The following is a 24,582-nucleotide window of genomic DNA, read 5'->3' as shown; positions in this document are numbered from 1 at the left end:
CCAGGATGCTGAAATGAAGGCACCATTTGATCAATATAATCAATTCTGGCTATACTAAATAGAATCCTGGATGGGGAAATCAGGACACCCAGAACCCAGTTAGATCCTAAGTGACTCACTCAGGATCACATAGGTGGTAATTGGCAGAGCCAAGATTTGAAGGCCAAGGACCTTGTTTCATATCCAGGGCTCTTTCTACCCATTTTACAAAGGAAGAAATTAAGGTCCAGAGAGGAGATATTTACATAAAATCACTTAACAGGTGAGCCACAGAATTGGGACTAGAACTCAGATCTCCTGATGCCCAGTCAAATACACTTTCAAATGTGTGATACCATTTCAGCAGATGCTGCCGAAGTAGGGGGTGGAGAAGGGGTGGCAAATGAGGTATGCCAGCTCAGTATGGGCAGCATACCCTCCCCACACCCCACTCCCATGGCTCAGCCCAACAACAGCAGCTCTTGAATTATTGATGAAGTGTTTTTACAAAATTGAAAGTAAGAGCGGGTGTTGTTTTTGGACCTCAGCCCATATAGAATACACAACATGGTATGTGATGAATTTGGGAGCAATTTTTATGAATCATTTGAAAGAAGTGGGGGGAGAGGGAGAAGAAGTCTCAGGAACATATGCCTTAGTGTAAATAACAGGGTTCCCCTTGTTCTACCACACATGGAGGACTTGCAGACCTCTCCAATTTATCTTTTAACCCGGCAGCCTGGATTTGGACACCCTCAAATCTCTGACCCCATATATCTCTCTAGCATCTTCTAACAACACTGTTTTACCCATGATCACAGAATGTCAGATCTGGAAGGAGCCTTCTATATCATCTAACCAACCACATTCTACCCTGCCCCTATTTCCAGTTTACAGATGGAGAGACTGAGACCCAGTGAAGCAGAAACATAACTAGAAATTCTGGTACCCCAGGAAACTTCAGCTGAGGAGGGGTGCCCAGTCAGGTACAGTCACACTGGGCAACCTTCAGGAGTTAGTTGGAGATAAGAGTGGCAAATAGCAGATGTGGTGATAGGATAGATCCATGTGAGAGAAGGTAAAACCCAGAAGTGTGGTAGAACCTTTACAACATCACAGTACATAGGTCCACCAGAGGAGAGCTAGGCCTGGGAATGGCAGGAATACACAGAGGAAGTACAACTTGAACTCCTGAAGAAAAAACCCCAGTCCCCATGCCCTAGATGTTTTTGCAGTGGCCAATATTGCCTCAACAAATGCTTCTTAGGGTAGATTCCTAAAGGCTCCATCTCCTCCTTCGCTGTATCTACCAAGCAAAAGACAGGACATCACCACTGCCAATTGCAGGCAAATCACTTTTCCTCCATATTGATTTTCCTTTTCTTTTTTTTTTTAAACCCTTACCTTCTGTCTTGGAGTCAATACTGTGTATTGGCTCCAAAGCAGAAGAGTGGTAAGGGCTAGGCAATGGGGGTCAAGTGACTTGCCCAGGGTCACACAGCTAGGAAGTGGCTAAGACCAGATTTGAACCTAGGACCTCCCGTCTCTAGGCCTGGCTCTCAATCCACTGAGCTACCCAGCTGCTCCCCATATTGATTTTTCTTTATCTGTGAAATGAATTGAAGGAGGCTAATTTCAAGCTCTAACATTTTGGGTTTCCATCATTATTGTACCTTTAAAAGTCAAGGGACCCCAGCACAAACCAAAGTGGACTTTGACCTCTACTCTTTTCAGGCTCTCAGTCCTCACTCTAAGCAATTAGGGATAATGTGTAAATGGAGCCAAGGTTTATATCTATCTATCTGTCTGTCTGTCTCTATAATTTTCTCTCTCTTCTTTTCTCTCTCTTTCCTCCTTCCTTTTATTTTTCTTTATATCTGACTCTCCTATCTCTATCTGTCTGTTTATCTCTCCTCTCACTTTTCTTTCTCTCCTTTTTTCTAGCTCTCTGTCTCCATCTTTCCATCTCCATCTCTTTGTCCCTATCTCTCTGAATTTGTTTCTATCTCTGTCTCTATCCCTTTGTCTTTAACTCTCTGTCTTACATGTATGGGGGAGGGGTGAGAGAGAGAGAGAGAGAGAGAGAGAGAGAGAGAGAGAGAGAGAGAAGAGAGGAGAGAGAGGAGAGAGAGAGGAAGGGAGAGAAGGATGGAGGGAGAGACAGACAGGGGGAGAGACAGAGAGACAGAGAGAGACAGAGAGAGAGAGAGAGAGAGAGAGAGAGAGAGAGAGAGAGAGAGAGAGAGAGAAGAGAGGAGAGAGAGGAGAGAGAGAGGAAGGGAGAGAAGGATGGAGGGAGAGACAGACAGGGGGAGAGACAGAGAGAGACACAGAGAGAGAGAGAGAGAGACAGAGAGAGAGAGACAGAGACAGAGACAGAGACAGAGACAGAGAGACAGAGAGAGAGAGACAGAGAGAGAGAGAGAGAGAGAGAGAGAGAGAGAGAGAGAGAGAGAGAGAGAGAGAGAGAGAGAGAGAGAGATCTTCCCATGTTGTTACTTAGAGAGCAACTACCAGGTCAATGATCTTAATCCCAGCCTCTCCTATGACTCCCCAGAGTACTACAGCAGGAGCATCCTTCTCTCCCCATTCTATCCTCAATGCCTAGGAGACTTAGCCTCTAACCAGGGCAGGAGCATGACTATAGGGACCCCTCTAGGGATTTGGAAGTGGGTCATAATGGTAATGTTGGTAGCATTTTAGCAAGGACCTTAAGGGCTCTTCCCAATTAATTGCTGGTTATGTTTCTATAATTGCATGATTTTTTCCCCTTTAAATCTGAGCAACAAAGTCAAAGTGATATCTTATAACAGCAAAGCCAGGGATTCCTCTGAAGGAAGCAAAATCACAGGACATTGTTTCTAAATTAAAGAGATTTCGTAGGACTTAGAGCTAAAAGGAACCTGAGCAATTATTTAGCCTAAGCCTGTTATACAGATGAGGAAATGGAGGCACAAGGAAATGAAGTGATTTGGTGAAGGTCACACAATGAGTCAATAGCATATCCAGGATTCAGTCCCAGCTCCTGTAACTCCAAATCCTGTGTTGTCCATGTTACACCAAGATTTGAATAGGAGACTAGGAAGCATAATCTGGCAAAGATTCCTTTCAGGGAGGACTTTGCCCAGCATTCACTCAGAAGGCCCTTAAAAAAAAAGGATTTCCTCTGTGCCTGGGATGGGCTAGGGATGACTATTAGTTGCCAGAAATGCCATCATTATCACCTTCTCCTCTTGGAATTTTCCAAGCATCTTCTATCCATTACCTGATTTGATTTTCACAACCATCCTGCAAAAGGAGACAGGAATGGGATTATTCTTGCCATTTTATAGAAAAGGACATTGAAGCCAATCCAAGAAGGCTGTGATTTATTCCAGCTCATGCATTCAGGCACCTCTAGAGATGAGACTATAGCATCTAACTCTCCCCTTGCAGGCCTCAGACATGTACTGGCTGTATGACCCTGGTTAAGTCACTTAACTGGTCAACTTCTGTCTTGGGTGCCTCCTTCATTTGTGTATCCTTTCGCCACCTTCTTCCTTAGGATCTATGACCCTGATACTATTTTTGACCTTTTTATTAGGGAGAAGCTGCTGATAAACTCAGTAACCCTGAAATACTGGACCCTGAATATGCTGCTTCCTGGAGAGGTCTGCATTTCCAAAAAATGTCCTAAACAGGGCAGAGCTTACTCCCAAAGGAAGAGAGTTCCAATGATAGTTTTGTTGTTCAGTCATTTCAGTTGTGGCTGACACTTTCTGACTCCACTTGGGGTTTTCTTGGCAAAGATACTACAGTGGTTTGTCTTTTCCTTCTCTAGCTCCTTTTACAGATGCAAAAACTGGGGTAATAGTGATAAATGACTTGCCCAGAGTCACACAGCTAGCAAGTGTCTGAGGTCAGATTTGAACCTAGGATCTCCTGCCTCCCACCCTGGCACTCTATCATTGCACCATCTAGCTGCTTTGTGATAGCCAATGATGGCTTATGATGCATGTAATGACAGCTACCTAGAGTTATATTATAGATTCTGGCTAGCTATCATTCTAAAGGTGAAATTTTAAGCATCTGGACACACAGTGATGGGGGAGATGCTTTCGAACAGAAGCCCCTCCTGGTGACCAGTTATTACGTTGCCTTCGTGATTTAAGGACTCTGCAAAATATCAGGATTCTTGGGAGGCTTTAAGGGGTAGGAAGCTGGCATTTGATCACATTTATGTTTTAGCAGTGGGAACACGGCACTGTCAAGTTGTTCAACATCAGAAACAGATATGATTTTATTAGTAGAAATGACACTAAAGAAGATGGATGACCATCTGCCTTGCCATAGCCCCCCAAGGACGACTGGGACTTTCCATCTGCCCTGCAGCTAAAACCTCTTCTTTCTGTTGTCTGTTCCTATTAGAATGTGAGTTCTATCTCAGTGCTCAGGATAGTACTCTGCACACAATAAATGTTTAATAATTTTTTTCTCCCTATTCATTCATTCATAGATTCAAAGTCGGTTATGAGGGGATTAGATTCAGGGAGATCTGAGTTCAAGTCCAACCTCAGGTACTTACTAGCTGTATGACCCTGGTTAAGTTATTTATCCACTGTCTGCCTCGGTTTCTTCAGTTGTAAAATGAGAATAATAATAGCACTTACCTCCTAGGGTCATTTTGAGGATCAAATGAGATAATATTCAAAAAGTATTTAGCATAGTGTCTGACACATAGTAGGGACTTAATAAATGATTGTTTTCTCCCCACCTATCTGTGACCTTGGGCAAGTCCAAAATCTTAACTCCATTCACCTCTTTGGGCCTCAGTTTTCTCCTCAATGGAATGAGAGGGTTGGGCTAAGTGATCTCTAGCAGACCTTTTAGCTTTAAAGCCTAAGCTTGGGGGCAGCTGGGTAGCACAGTGGGTTGAGAGCCAGACCTAGATATGGGAGGTCCTAGGTTCAAATCTGGCCTCAGACACTTCCCAGCTGTGTGACCCTGGGCAAGTCACTTGACCCCCATTGCCTAGCCCTTACCATTCTTCTGCTTTGGAGCCAATACACAGTATTGACTCCAAGACAGAAGGTAAGGGTTTATTAAAAAAAAAAAGCCTAAGCTCTGAGATGTATTGATGGCTGGAAGACTATTGTGGAGATCAGGAGCAGTCATGACCTTTTGACAAGACAGATCTGACGAAGAAAGGCAGGTGGGTCTTCTGAGAAGGTTCAGAAAAAGAGTATGGGAGATGGAGCAACATGGTGGGACAATGGATAGAAAGCAAGGCCTGGAGACAAGGAGGTTTTAGGTTCAAATCTGGTCTAAGATACTTCCTAGCTGTTTGATCCTGAGCGAGTCACTTAATCCCGATTGCCTGGCTCGTACTACTCTTCTGCCTTGGAACCAATTCTCAGTATCAATTCTAAGAAAGAAGGTAAAGGTTTGAAAAACAAAAGATTCTGAGAGGTTCCAGGGCTTATGGTCACAGTCTTAGTGGAGCTAAAGATCAAATAATGGGTAGAGAGAGTTCTTAGCTAGTCAGCATGCCTCAGGAAGCTTCAAGGAAGTCTAGCAGCAGGTGTCTACAGTCCTAGCCACAAGACTTGTAGTTGCAGCCAAAACTCTAGCCTTCAATAGGGTTATGGTGAGCAATCCTAGCTCTGCTACCTACAGCCTATGTGACCTTCCACAATTCACTTCTCTGTGCCTCAGTTTCCTGAAGATGTAAAATGAGAGGGTTTGACTCCAAATTTTCTACCCACTTTACATCCAATTTGCTTATAAAATAAAACCATAGTCCTGAAGGAAGGATGACAGGAAAGCTGGATAAGGACTTTGGTCCAAGGGATAGGAAAGACCTTCAGTACTAGAAGTCAGATACAAGATGGAAACTTGGCCCTGAGGAGCAAAGCAAGAGATCAGTTAAGGGAATGTGGTTTAGTCCAAAGAGTACTGGATTTGGAGTCAGAAGATGTGCATTCAAATCATGCCTCTGCCTGTGTACTACTTGTGTGCCTTTAAATTATCCTCTTTCCCTCTACAGATCACATCAAGTCAACAAACATTTGTTAAATACTAACTGGATACCAAGCATTGTGTTAAGTTCAAGGCATACAAAAAAAGACAAAAACAATCCCTGCTCTCAAGAAGGGAGACACTTTTAAACTATTATGGGCACACCAGCAGAATATTAATTGTATGCTCCTGGTTAAGGCATTTCATCTCCTAAAGCCTCCATTTCCTCATCTCTAAAATGGACGTTTTAGTGCTTTTATGATAGAAACATGCATTCTAATGTTGAGGATGATCATGACTAGATCAGAGCTAGAGCAGGAATCAAGCAGACTTGGTGATGGAGAGCCGGGCATTAATCTTTTATGTCTAAGGATCCTTATATCTTTCCTACTTGGCATAGCCCATGGTCTGGAGGTGAGAATTAAGTGGCCCCAGCTTGAACAACTCAAGGGGAAGGAATCACTCTAATCATTCTATCAGCTAGTCCCTTTTATTTTATCCCTGTATTGCCTCCTAGCCCTATATAGTCAGGAAAAGTCCTGCTCTCAGCTGCTGTCACTAGGTGCCATGTGATAAAGCTTCCCTTATCCATCACTAGCCAAGTTCATTACTTCTAATGAGCGCCCACTTTGGGAGTTTATCTGCACAGGACACTTGAGAGCCTGCTTAACCAAAATACCTGCTGAATGTCATTTGCCGCCTAAGTCATGAATCATTGGCTCTCTGTCTGCAGAGCTCAGTACATTCCTCAGACAAGGACATCTGGGCTCTCAAAATACACCCTTAGGGTAAGAGGGCAGAGTCTCAGAACAACTGCCATATCAAAAATGTAGCTGAAATTGTCACTAAAAGGTCTTATCATAAACTCAGTTCTTTCCAGAAGGGCTAATTTCCAGTCATTTGGAGATGGTACCAAGCATTTGCCACAAGATACCAGGTATTTAGGGGAGTAACACAGACAAGAACACTCTCTTCTGGCTACTTCCTTTCCAGTTGGAACTCTGGAGAAGAAACATGGAGCATCATAGGAGATAGAGGAATTTAGATAGGCTAGGAAATTTTCTCCTTGAAAATCTCCCCCCAAATTGTGTCTGTTACCCTTCCGCACCCCAAAAGCCCATTTGGGTCATATTTTTCCCCTGAAAGGCACCAAAGGCAGCCTGCCTTTTCCATCATGCCATACCAGTTATCTTCATTTGCTCCTTTACTATTCACATAATACTGTCCTAAGTGCAATATAGATCCCTAGTGGGTTCACTGCTATCCATTGCTGAATCAGCCAGCTCCTCAAAGCTTCCCCCCCCCAATAACTTCAGACAATTGTGCCGACCACTTCTTTAATGTCGATAATAATCACATTTGTTGGAGAAGACATCCTGACCTAGAGAAGTCTTCCTACAAGGATGACTCCAAAGAGCAACTCTCCAAACTTCACCCTAGACTCTAAAGAGCCTTCAAATATCAGTTAGTTTTCAGACGAGACTATAATCAGTTAAGGGATCAATGTGGAAAGAGGAAAGAAAGAGAAAGGAAGAAGAGAGGACCTAAAAGCAAGTGTTGTATTCAGTCTTGTCTGACCCCATTTGGGGGTTTCTTGACAAAAATCCTGGAGTGATTTGTCATTTCCTTCTCCAGTTCATTTTACAGATGAGGAAACTGAGATAAAGAGGGTTAAGTGACTTGACCAGAGTCTCACATCTAATGAATGCCTGAGGTCAGATTTGAACCCAGGTCTTCCTGAGCCCAGGTCCAACCACCTATCCATTGTGCCACCTAGCTTCCTATTTAGAGATAAAACAAGCATTCAGAGGGACAATGAATTATTCATGTTCATACCAAATCACAATCAGGATTGCTACCCAGTTATTCTAAGACCCAGCCCAGGGATCCTTCTATTCTTGCATACAAGGGGAGCCTAAGTTTCCATGTGGCTAAGTTCAGGGAATGCAGATAATATGTGGCAAACTGTGACTTTCAGTGAGAGCTTTCTCTGCTCAGTATTATTAGAGTGCACCTGTGTCCCAGACATAACCCTACATGGGGACGTCAGGCATCTAATTAACCTTAGAGAAAGCCTGGATACAATTCTTCTGCCTAAACCATCAGCTTAGTTCTGACCTTGGCCAACTGGGCAGCACGAGGCTAGGAGAGGACACCCAAGGCACAGAACTAAGGACTTACACACGTTCTCTTTAGACAGGGTCCTCAAAAAGAATAAGAAGCTGGATTCCACACCATATCAAACATTGACTGATTAGCTAATTTATGATCGAAAATATAGCCTGAGATTGTGCTGGGTGATAAATAGCAATTGAGTCATGTTTTACATAATCAATTGATGTTTAATTAGCTATTTGTCCCTTAGTTGCCATGGTTACCTAGATAATTGAAAAGGGGGAAGGTATGTTGTCTAGTCTGTGCTGCAGAGAGCCCGGGCTGTTTCAGAGCTGTACATCTATCTATCCACGGTTCCCAGGATATATCCTTTCTCTGACATTTCATTAAAAAAAAATTCCTACTCATCCTTCCAGACCACGAACTAGTCATTTCCCCCTTCAGAGCTTCACAACCTTCCTATTCTTTTCTGTCTTTTTAACCCCCAAACCTAGCACAATATCTGGCGCATAAGAGTGCTTAATACATTCTTGTTGATTGATTATGTAATCTATCAAATGAAAGAGTTGGATTACTTGCTCTCTAAGTCCATTCCAACTCCAGATAAGTTTATCAATCAAGCAACAATCATTTATTAAGCATCCACTATGTGCTGGGCATTAGGAAGCAAAGACAAAGAATGAAATGATTCTTCTTATAGTAAACCTGACTGAATTGTGGAAGAGAAAGGGAATGGGGAGGAAAATAAGACAACATGAATAGCTGTAAGTCAATGAATGATCTCAAAAACATGCCTGCTAAAATCTTTGGAGAGCAGCCTGGTAGCATGAATAAAAGTTACAGATGTAATCATACCCTTTGACATAACAATCCCAGTGTTAGAACTATACCTTTCAAGTGTTATCAGAAACAAACAAACAGAAAATGCCATCTACTTGCAAATTTTGATAAGAACATTATTTGTAATTACGAAAAGAAAAAGAAAAAACACTGAAAACAACCTAAATGTCCAACAATAGGAAAATATGTAAATAAATGATAGCACCGTACATGAATGGAATGGGGCAAGTATAATTAATATAAAGAAATAGGAAAAGACCTTGATGAAATATGAAAAGAGGAAAAAGCTGCATTGGAGAAGAATATATGCTAAGTGATTAAGTAAGCACCAAAGTGAATTAAGGTGAATGGACAATATAAATATTCTAAATTGAAACTTGGGGGCAGTTGGGTGACTCATTGGATTGAGAGTCAGATCTAGAGATAAGAGGTCCTAGGTTCAAATCTGGCCTCAGATTCTTCCTAGCTGTGTGACCCTGGGCAAGTCACTTAACCCCCATTGCCTAGCCCTTACCACTCTTCTGCCATAGAACTAATACACAGTATTGATTCTAAGATGGAAGGAAGGTAATGGCTTAAAATATTTTTTAATTGAAACTTGAAGAGAATAATGGAGAAGCAAATATTGAAATCTTATGGGATAAGGCTAGAGTTCAGAACAAGACCTAGGGTCTCATTAATATAGTGGCACACTTTTTTCAACTTATCATCTTAGAGAATTAAAAGCATTAAGCAGTTATGTGACTTGCTCGGAGTCACATAGCTAGCAATTTTCTGAAGCCAGATTTGAACTCAGGAAGTTGAGTCCTCCTGCCTCCAGGCCTGGGACTCTGCCCACTGTGACACCCTAGCTGCCTATTATGGGACAGTGAGAAATAAAATTCACTAGAAGGGTAATTACAATGCTATAATGGATGGAGCTCCTGCAGTGAAGCCTGGAAACCCACATTCAAATCCCACTTCTGATAACCTATGGGATCAGAGTCCTTTAGCCTTTCTGAGCCTCCGTTTACTCATTTGTAAAACAAGGACAATAATCTTTGCACTGTGTCCTATAGGATAGTTGTGGGAGAAATTGATTTGTAAAGCTATAATATGCTATGGAAAAGTGAGTTGCTGTGATCATGGTAATAGAAGTTAGAATACGATACCTTATGCCATGAGATCAAGCGGTCTTACACTGTGACAGACTAAATGCTGGAGATACAAAAACAGAAAAGAAATAGGCTCTGTCCTCCAGGAGCTCAAATCCTATCAAAGGAAACAAATTGTGTATATAAATATAAATGTGTGTGTGTGTGTGTGTGTTGGGGATCAGGAAAAGTTTAATGTAGACAATGATGCATAAATTGAGCTTTGAAAGATGCTAGTGATGCTAAAAGGCTGGTTGTGGGGGAGGTTGTAAATTCCAGGCATGGGAAAGAATAAGATGGAATGCAGTGAGAAAAGGAAGAGAGAAAGATGACTTCTAACTTGTGCTATTAGGGAAAATATCCTTTGAGCCTCTGATCTTGAAGGATGGTAGAAAATGACTCAGTGGATAGAACACCAAACTTATAGTCAGGAAGACTGAAGTTCCAATCTAGCCTTAGTTACTTGCTAGCTCTGTGACCCTGGGTAAGTCACTTACCTTTTGTTTGCCTCAGTTTCCTCAACTGTAAAATGGGGAGAATAATAGCACTTACCTCCTAGGGTTGGGGTGAGGACCAAATGAGATCATTACAAAATGCTTATCACAGTGCCTGGCACATATTGGTGCTCTCTAAGTGCTTGCTATTATTGTTGTTATTATATTTAAAGTGCTAAGTAAATGGTGTCAGTGGTGATGATGATAATGATGATGTTGATGATGTCACCTTATTTATAGGCAGGGATGTCTTTCTAGATCCTCCTACAGTGTAAGCAGCCACACTTACTGCCTAGACATAAAGCTGACTCTGGGTGTCAAACCCTTCCCTGGGCTCTGGTGCAAGATGTCATGATTGCCTCGGTCTGTTTTCACATACTTGTTCTCCTTAACTTTGACCTGTACCTGGTTCGAGCATGTTAGCATGCTGGTGATCCTTCTGAACTGCGTGACCTTGGGTATGTTCCAGCCTTGCGAGGATGTGGAATGCCAGTCAGAGCGCTGTAACATCCTGGAGGTAGGATGGGGTCCAGTGAAGAGTAAGAATGGGGTTCAAGGGTCCCAGATTAAAATTCCAGACTTTGTCCAAAGTTACTGATTAGGTGACCTTGGGCAAATCACTTCCTTTTGTAGTCTCATTTTCCTCATCTCTATGATGAATGGGATACATGAAATGGTACATTAAAGTCTCTTCCAGTTCCAAGTCCCATGATCCTATGATTTCAGATCACAAAGTACTCTCTAAGAGAGCTCTCTATCCCAATGATGGAACCTAGTCAGTTGGGTTAAGAAAGCAATTCCCATCTTTATCTGAAAAACCTATATATGGAGGAGTAAATACAGTTTGGCCAAAAGACATTGGAATATAGACTAGTGAGTCCCCATGTGACTTTTCTTTTCTGATCATGTGCTTCAGTTTTAATAAATTAGCACAATGGTCATGTATATATTTAATAAATAGCAGAATTAGTTGTCATCTTTTGAATAGATCCAGACTATGATGTGGGGTACATGAAGGGGTGGGGGAAAAGAGGTTCCCAAGATATCAGACAAAATTTTCCATAGACCCCTTTATTTTCATGTAGGGTCATTAGTTGTTCTGTCACAATAAAGAGAAGGGATTCTCCTCATTGATCTCTTCTTTTTCTTTACCAATTTAGGCATTTGATGACTTCATCTTTGCCTTCTTTGCGGTGGAAATGGTCATAAAGATGGTCGCCTTGGGGATTTTTGGACAGAAGTGTTACCTGGGAGACACATGGAACCGTCTAGACTTCTTCATCGTCATGGCTGGGTCAGTAACCAAGACTCACAAATCTCATGGAAATTAGATTCTCAGCAAATCACCAAGCATTTGTTTTATGTGCCAGTCATTGTGGTAGGGGAGACTATAGAAAAGACAAAAAATATTTTATCTATAGAAAGACAAAAAATGAGGCAATTCCTACTCTCAAGGAACTTACCTGACCACAAAACATGCATAGACACGTATCGGTCAACTCGGCACATATATAGACAGTCATTCACAGATATGCAAACACACACATTACCAAAAACATATATAAATACACAGAAACGAGGGCAACTGAGTCATACATCTGCCATCCATCCATAATCATATTTGGCAGTTTTTCCTGAAAGCCAACAGATGCCAGGCTGAGGGAGATCTAGTCAAAAGAACTCATCATGCTATATAGAATTGCTCCTCAACTAAGTGGTCTCTGCAGAATAGAAAAGATAAAAGCTGAACCAAAAAGAAGGAGAGAGGATCTCTGTTGTTTTTTTTTTCTTTATACATTTTTCTCTACAACATTCCATGAGCACCAACTAGGTGTAGGTCCCCAGGCTGGCCCCCAACAGTCTGGGAGCCAGATAAGTAATATCTAGCCCTTGCCCGCCACTCAAGGATCTCAGCCTAATAAGGAGATAAGAAGCTGACACAAAACAAAGGGGTGAAACCAGCTAATCTCTAGAGCCCTTTCTAGTAATAACATGGTATTTTCACTGTTCAAATAGCCCTTCTAACCCTTTCATTCTCTATTCTAAGTTGCCTTCCAGCTCTAACATTCTCTGGTTCTATGTGTCCAAGAGCTCGGGAAAGTTATCAACGACCTAGAATCTACTCCTTCCTTAGGCTCCCTAACCTTCTTTGTGTTTCAGCTCACGTGATGCTTCTGTCTAGAATCCTTTCCTCATCTCCCCAGCTGTTAGTGTTTTTCCCTTTCTCCTCCAGTTATCATGTACATATTTATCTGCATACAGGTCATATCTGCCCTTTCCACTAGCAGCAGGTCAGCCTTGAGGGCAGGCAAGTTTGCATTTGTCTTGGTATGCTCAGATTTTAGCATAGTACCTTGCATATAAGTTCACATGCAGCTTGCAATCATGAAAATTCTACTGGGATTTTAGAGTCTGAATCCCAGCTCTGCCACAGAATACTAGTGCACCTTTGGACAAATGGTCACCTCCCTAGACCTCAGTTTCCTGATGTGTAAAATGAGAGGGTTGGGCTGGATGACTTTTAAGATATATTCTCACTCATGATGACAAATTGGAATATAAGGAACTGTTTTTTCAGGTCTTAGGGCTGAGTTAGCAATGGCGGCTAGATGATTCAGTGAATAGAGTGCTAGATCTGAAGTCAGAAAGACCTGAGTTCAATTTGGCCTTAGACACTTTCTAGCTGTGTGAACTTGGACAAATCAATTAACCTCTGTTTGCATTAATTCAGTAAAAAAGGAAATAGCAAACCATTCCAGTATCTTTGCCAAGAAAACCCCATGAACAGTAGGGTCCATGGGGATCCACTCCAGTATCCTTGCCAAGAAAACCCCATGAGCAGTAGGGTCCATGGGTCTCCAAAGAAGCAGACATGACCAAACAACAAAAATGACCCATCCAGGTGCCCAGTGACACATTCATTCTCCACTTTCCCCATCAGCATGGGTCCAGCATCTCTCTTGTTCCTCCAGGTTTACATACTCTTTTCTTTGGACAGTCAGAGTACCATAGGATGACTTCTTAGCCAAAAGACTATGGGAAACAACTTCTAAGCCTTCCATGAAAATGAAAGTTGTAATAGCTTGAGGCCCAAGCTCTCTTTCTCTTCAGTAGGAGGACTGGAGAAGCGTTGGAATTATTCCGGGTACTCCAGTAAGCCACAGAATGAGGATGAGATGCACGCTGTCCACCCCCAGCCCAGCCTCCCTAAGTGAGTCGATTACTCTAATAACACTTAAGGAGGGAGGAAAGCGATAAGCAGAAAAATAGCACATGAAGCCACAACTCTGAGCTACTGCAACAGATGGTCCTAGGATTTTCTCGCAGTAAATTACTTCTGCTTACACAGCAGAAATTTTCATCTATGGCCCACATACACAAGGAACACAAAAAGAGGGGAAAGGGGTCTACCGGCATCCCTACAACACAGACGTGCTTCATTCTCTGCCTCAGGGATCCAGGGGAGGATACTCAGGGAACACTTTGAGATCACTCTAGCAGTAGCCAGCTCTGCCCAGGTGGAAGTGGTTTATAAAATAGGTTGTCCTGAGCCCAGGAGTCTACACAGCACCCCTAGTGTACAGGAGTTCCCCATGAAGTCTCAGCTGCATGGTCACCGTGTTGAAGCATTTTGAAGAAGTACTTTCCTGTTGGAGGTATAGGTAATATGATCTCCATTTCCAGGCGAGGAAATGGAGAGCTGGAGAATAACTAGGATTAGGAAAACATGGGTCAATGGATGGGGAAAGAAGACCTAAGGGGACTGTGGTAGTTATATGCAAGTATATGAAAAACTGTGGAGGAGGGATGAAACTTGTTCCATTTGACCCTGGAGAAGAGGACGAGGCACAGGAGGCAGAAGTTCCAGCAATACTGATTTTGGCTGAGGCAGAAAGACCTTCCTACCAATGAGTGTTTGTCGGGAACAGATTAGGATGCTTTGGAAGGTTGTGAATTCGCTGTTTCACCGCCACCAGAAGTATCCCAGCCGAGGATGGATGATCTTCTCTCAGTAATATTTTCAACATTATTGATTCACGATGTGGTATCAAAGATACCTCCCAGCTCTGAGAATCTAGAATGCTAAAGCAGCTTGCTTTCACACAGAGTAGAAATGAAAAAAAAAAAAAGCAAACTTAGGGCTATATTATGGGAGAAAAAAAGTAAATAATACTTTGCTCTTGCCTGCAGCTAGGTGGTTCAGGGACACTTGGGTGTCACAGTGGGTAGAGCCCTGGGTCTGGAGTCAGGAAGATCAGACACTCGCTCACTGTGTGACCCTGGACAAGTTATATGATTCCTGCTTGCCTCAGTCTCCTTACTTGTAAAATGAGGATAATAGCAGCATCTTAAGGGTTGTCATGAGGATCAAACAAGATCATAATTGCAAAGTCATTTACAAATATTACAAATTATTACAAACAAGATAGCGATTGTGAAGTGTTTAGCAGAGTGGCACATAGTAAGCATTATATAAATGTTAGCTATCATCATTACTGTTAAGCATGTTACTATAATCTTTGAAGTTTTTTTTTAATGTTTCACATATTTTATGTCATTAGTACTTACAAGAATACATGCGCTAGTTTCCATTATTATCCCCATTTTATAGGTGAGGAAACTGAGACTGACGGAGGTTAAGAGACCTGCCTGAGGTCATACAATTAGCTTCTAATGTAGGCTTTTTAAATTCAGGTCTTCCTCCTCCAAGTTCAGCACTGTAAACAGACACCAGCTACCAGCCTCTAATGGGACACAAAATAGACATGGAGGACCAACTGCTCTCCACCATTCCTCCCAAGGTCTGATACTCTGGGTCTGACATTCTGCATCCCATTCTAGGGGCCTTGCCCAGTTCTGACCTTCTCTGTCCTTACGTTCCAAAAGCCCTTCTAGCTCTCTCTGTCTGTGTTCTATGTTCTAAGAGCCCTTCCAGAGCTCACGTTCTAGATTCTACCATCGGAAGCTGGTCTGCAGGAGAGTGTATGCAGCCCCAGCATGGCACCCTGACCAGTGAGGCCTTTGACCTGTGACAATTCACTGCAATGAATCATGTCACTTCTCAAGAGTCTCGGCTCTGCTAGGCCTCCCAGTCATTAGTTTCCGTGCCTGGGCTCGGTGTTCCATGCTGGCAGCCTCCAACCTAACGATGTCATCCTCAGAAGAGGAGAAGGCTTTAGCACTTGGTCTGGACTGGCTCCAGTAAATCCATCCAATTACAGGGAATCTCTCTCCGTACCACACACCTTCAAAGCCTCCCAGAATGGGAACATGCACTCAGCTGGCACATTTCCGTGTCTTGTGCGATGTATCAGTTAAGGATGCCAAGACTGCAGTTGGGCATCTCTGCAGAATGGAATAGACCAACTGAGAGTTTTCCTCAAAGAGTCTCCGAGTATGATTCATCCTTTGGGATGCAAGATGCCATGTTCCCTCCTAAGCCTGTCTCAGAGGCTGAGATTGAGACCAGAAACCCCAGAAGATTGCTTTAGTGGACCCTTCTACCCCTAGTCCTCGTTCTGCCCCCTGGGGCAAAGCAGAATAAGTCTGAGCTGTCTTCCCAGGTAACTAGGGACCACAAAAAGTCCTGCCTGTGCCAAGAAAAGGAATAGAAATCTAGATCCCAGATGTTGTTGAAATCTGCCTTACTTCGACTTTCCCCTCCTGCTCTGCCAGACTTGAGATGGCACATAGAATCATTGTCTCTGTCCACAGAGTTCCCTGGGATTATCTGCCAGACAAGGAAGCGGGGGAAGGAAGAAGCAGGAAAGGGAGACAGCGAGAGACCATTTGGAGAAATCACAGAAACAGGAACAGTGACTTGTGCTGAGGTTATGGACCAGAGTACCCTCCTAATGTTAAGCCCATATTTAGGAGCTGGGGCTCTGCGACTAACCATCAGGCATGGCCAGACCAAATAAAATAAGCTCAGGAAACCCTCGGGATTTTGGTTACCTTCACTCATCAGGGCCAGTTTTCCAAAGCTCAAACATGGAAGCAGGCTGGAGAACTAAAGGTTTGGTGCAAGCATTCCCCAGCTGGCCCCTAGGCTTGGACATGGCCTCAGAACATCTGCCCTTGGACTAGGTCCAGAGTCAAAAGAGAGGGGCCAGGCAGAGATGGGGAGGGAAACGGAGACAGCACACACTTCTGAAGTCTACCAATGGGTTCTTCCTTAGCTGCCCAGTGGTCCCTCGGTAGGCAGTATGGTACAGTGGGCAGAGGAGATGGGAGCATGAATAGGAAACCTTAGCTTCAGGGAGCTGTGTGACCTTTGGCAAGTTCTATCCCCTGTCTGGACCTCAGTTTCCTCCAAGGATTGCATCAGACAATCTAGAGTTGTGTGAAATGCCACCACTCATTTTTGGAAGAACTTGGGGCACACTCTGTGATTTCCAGCAATTGAGGAAATTCCTAAACGACAGAGATGGAGGTTAGCAAGGAGACATGGAGTATGGCAATATCTGCTTAGGTCCATGCTGAGAGACAATGGAACTTGTGGAACTTGTAGCAAGAGCTAAGAAAAAAGGGGGAAAGGGTCATTGCCAAAGCAGGAATAATAGCTGTCTGGAAAGTGCATAGTAGATCAGGAGGCCAAAATTCAAGCAGTTGATTCCAGCTAAGTATTTTTGTTGTCACTTGTAAACAAATCTAAGACCTAAGAAAGGCTATGCAAACAGAATTAAGTGACTTGTCTAGAGTTGCATTTCCGGAAAGTGACTGAAGCTGGTTTTGAACCCAGGTCTCCTGACTACAGGCCTGGCACTCTATCCACTATGCTACTTAGATACCCCTCAAACTCCTTTTACAGAAGAGGAAACTGAGGCCCATAGAATTTAGGATTAGAGCCCAAGTCCTCTGACCCCAAATTCATTGCTCTTTCCACTATACTATACTGCTTTCCCTGAAAAGCTTAAAAATATTGAGAAGGGAGTCTTGTTGTACAAGAAATAATGCTTCATCTGTTCGCGACCTTCCGTGCCCTGCAGCCTCTACAGAGGCCTCTGTGCAAACATGAAAACAAGGGCGAGCAGACTAGAGCACCCTTAAGGAACTCTCATGAAAGCCCACGCTGTGCCTTCTGCAGATGGAATTAGGTTGAATCTTGAACTGAGTTGATGGAAGAGGCATTCAAAAAAGAGTTGAACTGGGTTCAAGAGAAGAAATTCACCTCTCATTCCTGGGCTGGTACTCGGAGAGGAATGGCAGATTCTACATGTGCTACATACATTGTGTTGGTTCACCCCCCCCCCTTTTTTGTCCCATTGAGGACCACTGAATCAAAGCAGATGAATGAATGATGATACTATTGTATAGCAACTGCTTGACATGTGCATAGGACCTATTAGGGCTGGAGGATGATCATCCTGGCACCTTTTTACTTTCATGCTTCTATTTTGTACATCTTTTGGAGTTTATCACTGGCCTGCTTCAGTAGAGCAGCTCTTTCCCAGCTTAAAAAGTAGGATGGGCTATTTCTAGTGAGAAATTTCACACCAAAAATGCATTCATACAAAAAGCTAGAAAATGAGGAATATGTGTAAGGGAAAGAGCTAAATCTCTTCACCTCTGCAAAGAACAAAAGCCTAGGACTGGGGAATGGTTTTGGAATTGTGACCAAAGTAACTCAAATGAACTTAGGAAGAGTTTGGTATTGAGACATCATAACAGAAATAAACAAACACAATAAACACTGAAAAAAAATATTGAGAAGCTCTGGAATGCAATAGCCTTTGATTAGATTTCCCCCTTTATCTCTTTTAGAGCCAATTTGGCAAATACCTTTTTCTGGGCCTTAACTTAGATAAACAAGGCTTTCCCCTCCTTACTATTCCTACTGCATTACTCTCATTTTCCCCTTCTCCCACTCCTTGAACAATTACTGTTGCCTCCTAACTGGTCACCCAGTCTCCATTCTCTTCCCCATCTAATTCATCCTATACTTAATATATACTATCAGATTACTATTTAAAGCACCATTTTCATCACTCCATTCCTATGCTCAAGTACCTACACTGGCTCCCTATTGGCTATAGGATTATGCCCATATGGCCCAGCCTAGAATGTATGACTCTAATTTACACTTGATGGCCATCCACCTCTCCAACCTTATATTCCACACTGCTTACAGCACTGATTTGCCTTCTAGCCTGGGGCTCTGCAGGCCATCTTCACTCAAGGACCCTGCAACTTCTGCACATGCTTTCTAGTCTGAGGTGATCTCTCTTTGTCTCTTTCCCTCCAGCATGATGGAATATTCTCTGGATGGACACAACGTCAGCCTTTCTGCTATCCGGACCGTCCGCGTTCTCCGGCCACTCAGAGCCATTAATAGGGTGCCAAGTAAGTCCACAGTGTCTTTTCATAATCCAGGATTGAGGACTGGGCAGCTTAGCCAGTGCTGACTAAGCTCAGCCTTGTAGCAGCTTAAAAACAATACCTGGGAGTGCAAAGCTTCTGTTCCAGGAGTCCTACTAGCTTGCTCCTTACAAATCTCTAATCCCTCCTTCATCCCATCAATAATCATATTATCACTGTCAGGAAACTGGGGGACTTATTTATGTCATTGTGAAGTCTAATAGGTTCATAGAGAATTCCAAGCTCTAAACATGATAGGGTAAAGCCAGTGATGGAGCAGCTAGAGATATAGGGAAGGGAGAGCGTGGTGCCAAGCAAGACATGGTTTTCAAAGTAGATAGATTCCCCAGAACTATTCCTTTCCCATTTAAATCTAGATCTCTTCTTGCTAGGAAGCCCAGCAAGTGAAACAGGTTTTTCTTTTTCTTTTTTTTTAATCTTCTTTTTACTTCTTTTTGTGTTTGTTTTTTACATCCTCTTTATTTCTGAATCTAAAAATCTAAATCTAAAAATCTAAAAATCCCTCTTTGCTTCCCTTCCCAGAGAGCCATCTCCTTTAATAAGGGAGAGATTGTGATTTCAGTGATTATGGAGAATTCCCAGATAAGGAAACTCACTCCCTTATCAATATAAGACAGTCTTTTCATTTACATTGGTGCAGCCATTGTATATATTGATTTCCTCATTTTTTCTTTCTTCACTCTTGGAACAGACTATTCAATGAGAGTCCAAGTCCTAGATAAGGTAATAGGCCTGGAAAGGACCACTGAGCCCATCAAATACTAATTTGTAAAATGAGGAAACTGATCCACAGACATTAACTTAGAGGGACATCGGCTCATAGATTTGGAGCTAGAGATGACAAAGAGAGAAGAGATAGAATGAGATGGAAAGAGGAAAAAAAGGGAGGAAACAAGAAGAGAAAGATTGGGAGGAAGAGATAAAGGGAGACACAAAGAAAAAGAGAGTAAAGGAGGGAGAGACAGAAAAGGGAATTAGAAGAAAGAATGAGAGTGTAAGAAATGAGAGAGAAAAGAGAAGGGGTGAGAGGAAAGAGAATGAGAGGGAAAGAGAAAAAAGAATGAGAGGGGGAGAAGGCAGAATGAGGAAGAAAAGAAAGATAAAAGAGTGGGAAGGAGAGAAAAAAGACAGAACATAATGAAAGGGAGAGAAAGAAAAGAGTGAATAAGAGAAGAAAGTTGTGTAGAGGATAGATTAAGGGGTGGAAAGAGTCCAAAAGCAAGAAATAGATTTCCTTTTACTGTCATTTAAGACCTTCATCGTCTCATGTGGGTACCAATAAGGCTCAGTATCTATCCAGATGAGAAAAGAATGCTGGACCCCAAAATTAGAAGAAACCCAAATTCAAATACCACCACTGACACTTATTAGCTATGCAACCCAGATCAAGTAACTTAATCTTTTAATGTCCTTTTCTGTAAATGGTGATAACTATATCACCCTTGTAGAATTGTCAGGAGAATCAAATCAGAAAAAGTATTTCACCTGGTTTTTGAGTCTCTATGTGCTATTGAAATATGAGCTGTTATTATGCTACCATATAATACCAGTCAGCATTGCCAAAGGTGACACTTGAACCAAAACTTCATCTGACTCCAAGGCCAATTCTATCTCTATAGTCCAAAGTGCTTCGAGTGCTATATGTATATTGGCCATTCCTATACTACTGCACAATAATGACTGTATTTCCATAGCATTTTAATACTTAGAAAGTGATTTTCACACAAAATCTTATTATCTCCATTTAGCAGATAAAGAAACTAAGTGTCAGGGAGATGAAAGGAGCTGGTTAATGTGGGGATCCAGGATTCAAACCCAGGGCTTTCCTCCCTCCAATCCTAAGGCTCATTCTAGTACACCATGCTGCAACTACCCCATGTCACAAAGATTATACCTTAAACAGCCAGAAATTAACCTTCGTGTGTGTGGCAGAGAAACAGACAGAGACAGAGAAAAACAGAAAGAGGGAGAGAGAGGCAGAGACAGAGACAGAGAGCCCCTTCCATAGCATTCTGGTTCTATCTGAAGAATAAATAGAGGCCTTGTCAAAAATGGCCTTTACACTCAAGAAAGTCAAGCGGATTCAGCTCCATGGAGAGCATCCTGAAGCAGCTACGTGTTTGCCTACATTTCATAGCTGAGCAAATGCCAACCTCTCTCTATAAGGATAAACCCCACATGAGACCGTGCTGGCTTTTACCACAGTGAGCCAGGGACGAACAGATCACAGGAGTCCATTTAGGCCCAGGAAAAACCTGTCATAAGATTTTAGAGTTGGAAAGACTTCAGACTTCATCTTGGCTGCCCACTGCATTTTACAGAGAAGGAAACTGAGGTATAGACCTGACTCAAAGTGGAAAAGCCATTCATCTACATTAGAACTGAGACTTTCCAACTCCAAATACATTGTTCTTTTCATGACATTATACTGCCTCTCTCTCCTGAGCCTGTCTTCTGTCAGTTACAAGGTTAAAGAATTTTATTAGTCCTTTGATAAAATCTCCAACTAAAATGCCCTCACCAGTTCTGAACTAAAATCTCTACACTACATTCTCTCCTATTATCTGTCTTCCTTCTGTCTCTGTGGTCACTGATGGGGGCCTTTGGCTTGTCCTAACAGGACCAAGTTTCCACTTGTAACCATCATTTTGTTCTCTTCATAGTCATAAACTCCACTTACCTTCAATAAGCAAAGGGGAAATGACTTACTCCAAGTGGGAGTGGAGAGGAAGAGGACTTTAATGCATGTCCTCTCTCCAGGTCGGAGAGATAGTATGGGCAAAGGCTCAGGCAACTGTCCTTTGAGTCTGTCCTTGTGTCATAGAACAAGTCTGGAAATCTTTCATATCATTTGGTCCTAGGAGGGACGTTAGAGACTTTCTAGTATAATCCTGCCATTTTACACAGGTGGATATTGAGGTTCCAATATCACATAGTAGGTGGCCTTACAGTGAATCTTCCAGTTCCATTCCATCCAGCTCAGTTACTGTGTCCTGAAGGCTTTCTGTGTTTTTCTCAATTTTGGAAAAACTTGTCTGAAATTCTAATCCATTCTACAAATAGCATCTTTGCTATTTTACTACAGATCCTTCTAAATTTTGAATGCTATTGACTCCTCCCTTCCCTCCTATCTTATGTAATGGGAAAATGATAATAACTGGGGAACAATTTGCTTGTAAGTGATTTATTGACTAGGCAGTTAGAAAGCAATGGTCATTGGACTACTCAATTAGTCTAAAGACCCCAATTATAGAGTAACGCAAAAAGTTATAGACAAAAATAATTAACTAAAGGAATAAAAAATTAATTATAACAAAGACAATTAATTCAGCAAGGATACAAAATTAGACAATCTGATGTCCAATTGGAGAAAAATTTAGAGGCTTTCCAAATTGGAAGGGAGAAGTAGGTTTCAGCCCAGTTGGGCAGGGACTCTATTCATAAAATGAAAAGATGCTGATTAATTATATCCACCTGTATATATGGAATAGTAGATAATTTATATAATCTAGTTTCCCATGGATGAATAATACAAAAACAACAAAATAGAGGAGAGTACATGTGGAAGCCCAACATGGGAGTCTGTGCTCACAAGGTAGAGTCTAATTGGTCCTACTAATTGTCACACTAAAATAACTGCATTTTGTACATGATCTTAGTTTTATCTCATCATCTGATTGCTACACAACTCGGTGGGAGTTAGAATTTGAATATCTCTGCAGCCAAATGCGGTCCCCTTTCCATTAGACCAGACCAGACCAATCCCTCAAGTACTGGAATTTTATTTCTGAGACTTAACAAGGTCTTGCTTCATGCTACCTTTCCCAATCTCTTTAATTGACCCAATAATCCTAATAGATATAATAGAATCTGGATTAGGAAAAACCAGCCCAATGTTCCTGCCAACCTTATCATACCCCTCCTATGATGGGGCTTAGGCAGAATTATCTAAGAAGCTTCAGATGAAACTTGTCTGCTGCAATATGGGGCCAAAGAATGTCAGAACTAGAAGAGAACTAAGAGATCATCCCCCCCCCCCCCCCAGTAGCCTTACACTGTATACCTGAGCAAGCTTGGGGCAATAGCTCTCCTAGGATCATACAGCTAATAAGTGACTTATCTATAACTGAAATCCAGATGTAATCAAGAAGATCATTGAATTCATTTTTAGATAGAAGTGTCAGGACCAGTAATCTATATTCTTTATGTCGTAGTACAACAAGCTATGGAGAAACTTCTAATTTTTAATCCTTGAGAAGACAGAAACCTTTTCTCCTACTTTAAATGTGATGCAGTGGAATTAGCTCTGGCTGAAGAATTATAATCCTGGCTCTATCATTTTGACCCCAAATATTTTAGACAAATCACTTAACTTCTCTGCGCCTCAGTATCTTCATCTGTACAATGAGAAGACTGCAGAAGTGAACTTTAAAGCCTCTTCGGGCTCTAAATTTATGATTCTTTGATATTCTTAGAAAACCCACTCTCTTCCACAAAGTTTTGCATCAGTCAATATGGGGTTAGGGGGGTTAGTACAGGCAGGAACAGCATTCAGAATATAGAAGAATCTATGGTATAACAGGCAAGACCCTATTCATTGAATGGCTTAAAATCTGAAACAAGGTTTTTCAAGGCCTGGGAAAACCCCAGCAGGCCCTCAGGACACAGTAATTGAGCTTGAATGGAATGGAATTGGAAGGCACATTTTCTATAGTTTCCTGAAGCTTGAGGTTAAATTCCTATTTTTATAAATGTTAGGATTTTCTCATGGGCAAACCAGTCTAGAAGAAAAAGACAGGAGAGTTTATACAACTAGTTATTTGGAAAAGATATATATATATATATGCCCACACATGTATGTATACAATTTTAAATCTAGTTCTTTACCTTGAATTCAGTGGCTTTTCCCCCAAAATATCTAGTTCTATGAATGAATTTAGTCCTTTTTTTTTAACTCTGTATGTGTATGATAAGCCATTCTGGTTGTTTTCTTAAATATATTTTAAACAAAGATGGACATAGCCTTCTTTACCCCAGTCAGTCAGGCTATCTATGAGCATATATTCGGTGCTTACTATACGCCCAGCACTATCCTTTCCATTTTCAAGATCAGAAGTCTAGGCATGATGATAAGAAAGTGGGAGCTAACATACCAAGAGCAGCTTCCTTTTAAGGTGTCCCACACACAGCAGAGAACTCCAGATGTTCCAGAGAAAAGCAGTTGTCGTCTGATTTGTCAGCTGATACACCTGCCCCATTCTGATAACTACCTGACTGACAAAGGGTACCATCTCCTCTCTAGTGTTTACCAACCTAAGACTTTGGGTCTTGGACATACACCCTGTGGAGAGAGATCTCGGCTCTACTGGGGTTCTTAGAGGAAGACATTTGGTCATATAGTCAAGTAGGGGCTCACAGGTATTATATATGACAATTGGAAATACAACAGCCTGGTTGGCGGGGATCCATCCATCCATCCATCCATCCATGAGCCCTGCTCTTTGCTCAATTCTGTGTTTAGCTAGACTGGGATAAGAAAAGATGGAACAAAAGCAGAAACAAGAGGAAGAAGAGACTCAGACCCTATCTTTAGGAAGCTTATGGTCAGGGGAATATTGAAGAGAAGAAAACAGAAATCCCTCACA

The 24,582-nt window shown here is 42.1% G+C and overlaps 1 protein-coding gene across 2 annotated transcripts in view; it reads left to right on the top strand.

Moving 5' to 3' along the window:
* Positions 1-10,667: 10,667 nt before the first annotated feature.
* CACNA1H (calcium voltage-gated channel subunit alpha1 H) overlaps positions 10,668-24,582 on the top strand; it is a 170,473-nt gene continuing 156,558 nt past the window's right edge. Inside the window, exons 1-3 of one of the 2 annotated variants that reach the window (XM_007499288.3) lie at positions 10,668-11,075; positions 11,719-11,852; positions 18,804-18,901. In XM_007499288.3, the coding sequence (XP_007499350.2) occupies positions 10,983-11,075; positions 11,719-11,852; positions 18,804-18,901 (325 nt within the window). In that variant the 5' untranslated portion in view covers positions 10,668-10,982. The remainder of the gene's footprint in view (positions 11,076-11,718; positions 11,853-18,803; positions 18,902-24,582) is intronic. The other variant, XM_056805700.1, reaches the window with a different exon arrangement.

The sequence above is a fragment of the Monodelphis domestica genome, chromosome 7 (assembly GCF_027887165.1).
Source record: "Monodelphis domestica isolate mMonDom1 chromosome 7, mMonDom1.pri, whole genome shotgun sequence".
Taxonomy (NCBI): domain Eukaryota; kingdom Metazoa; phylum Chordata; class Mammalia; order Didelphimorphia; family Didelphidae; genus Monodelphis; species Monodelphis domestica.
The sequence above is the reverse complement of the archived record's forward strand: the minus strand, read 5'-3'. Positions and strand labels throughout refer to the sequence as shown.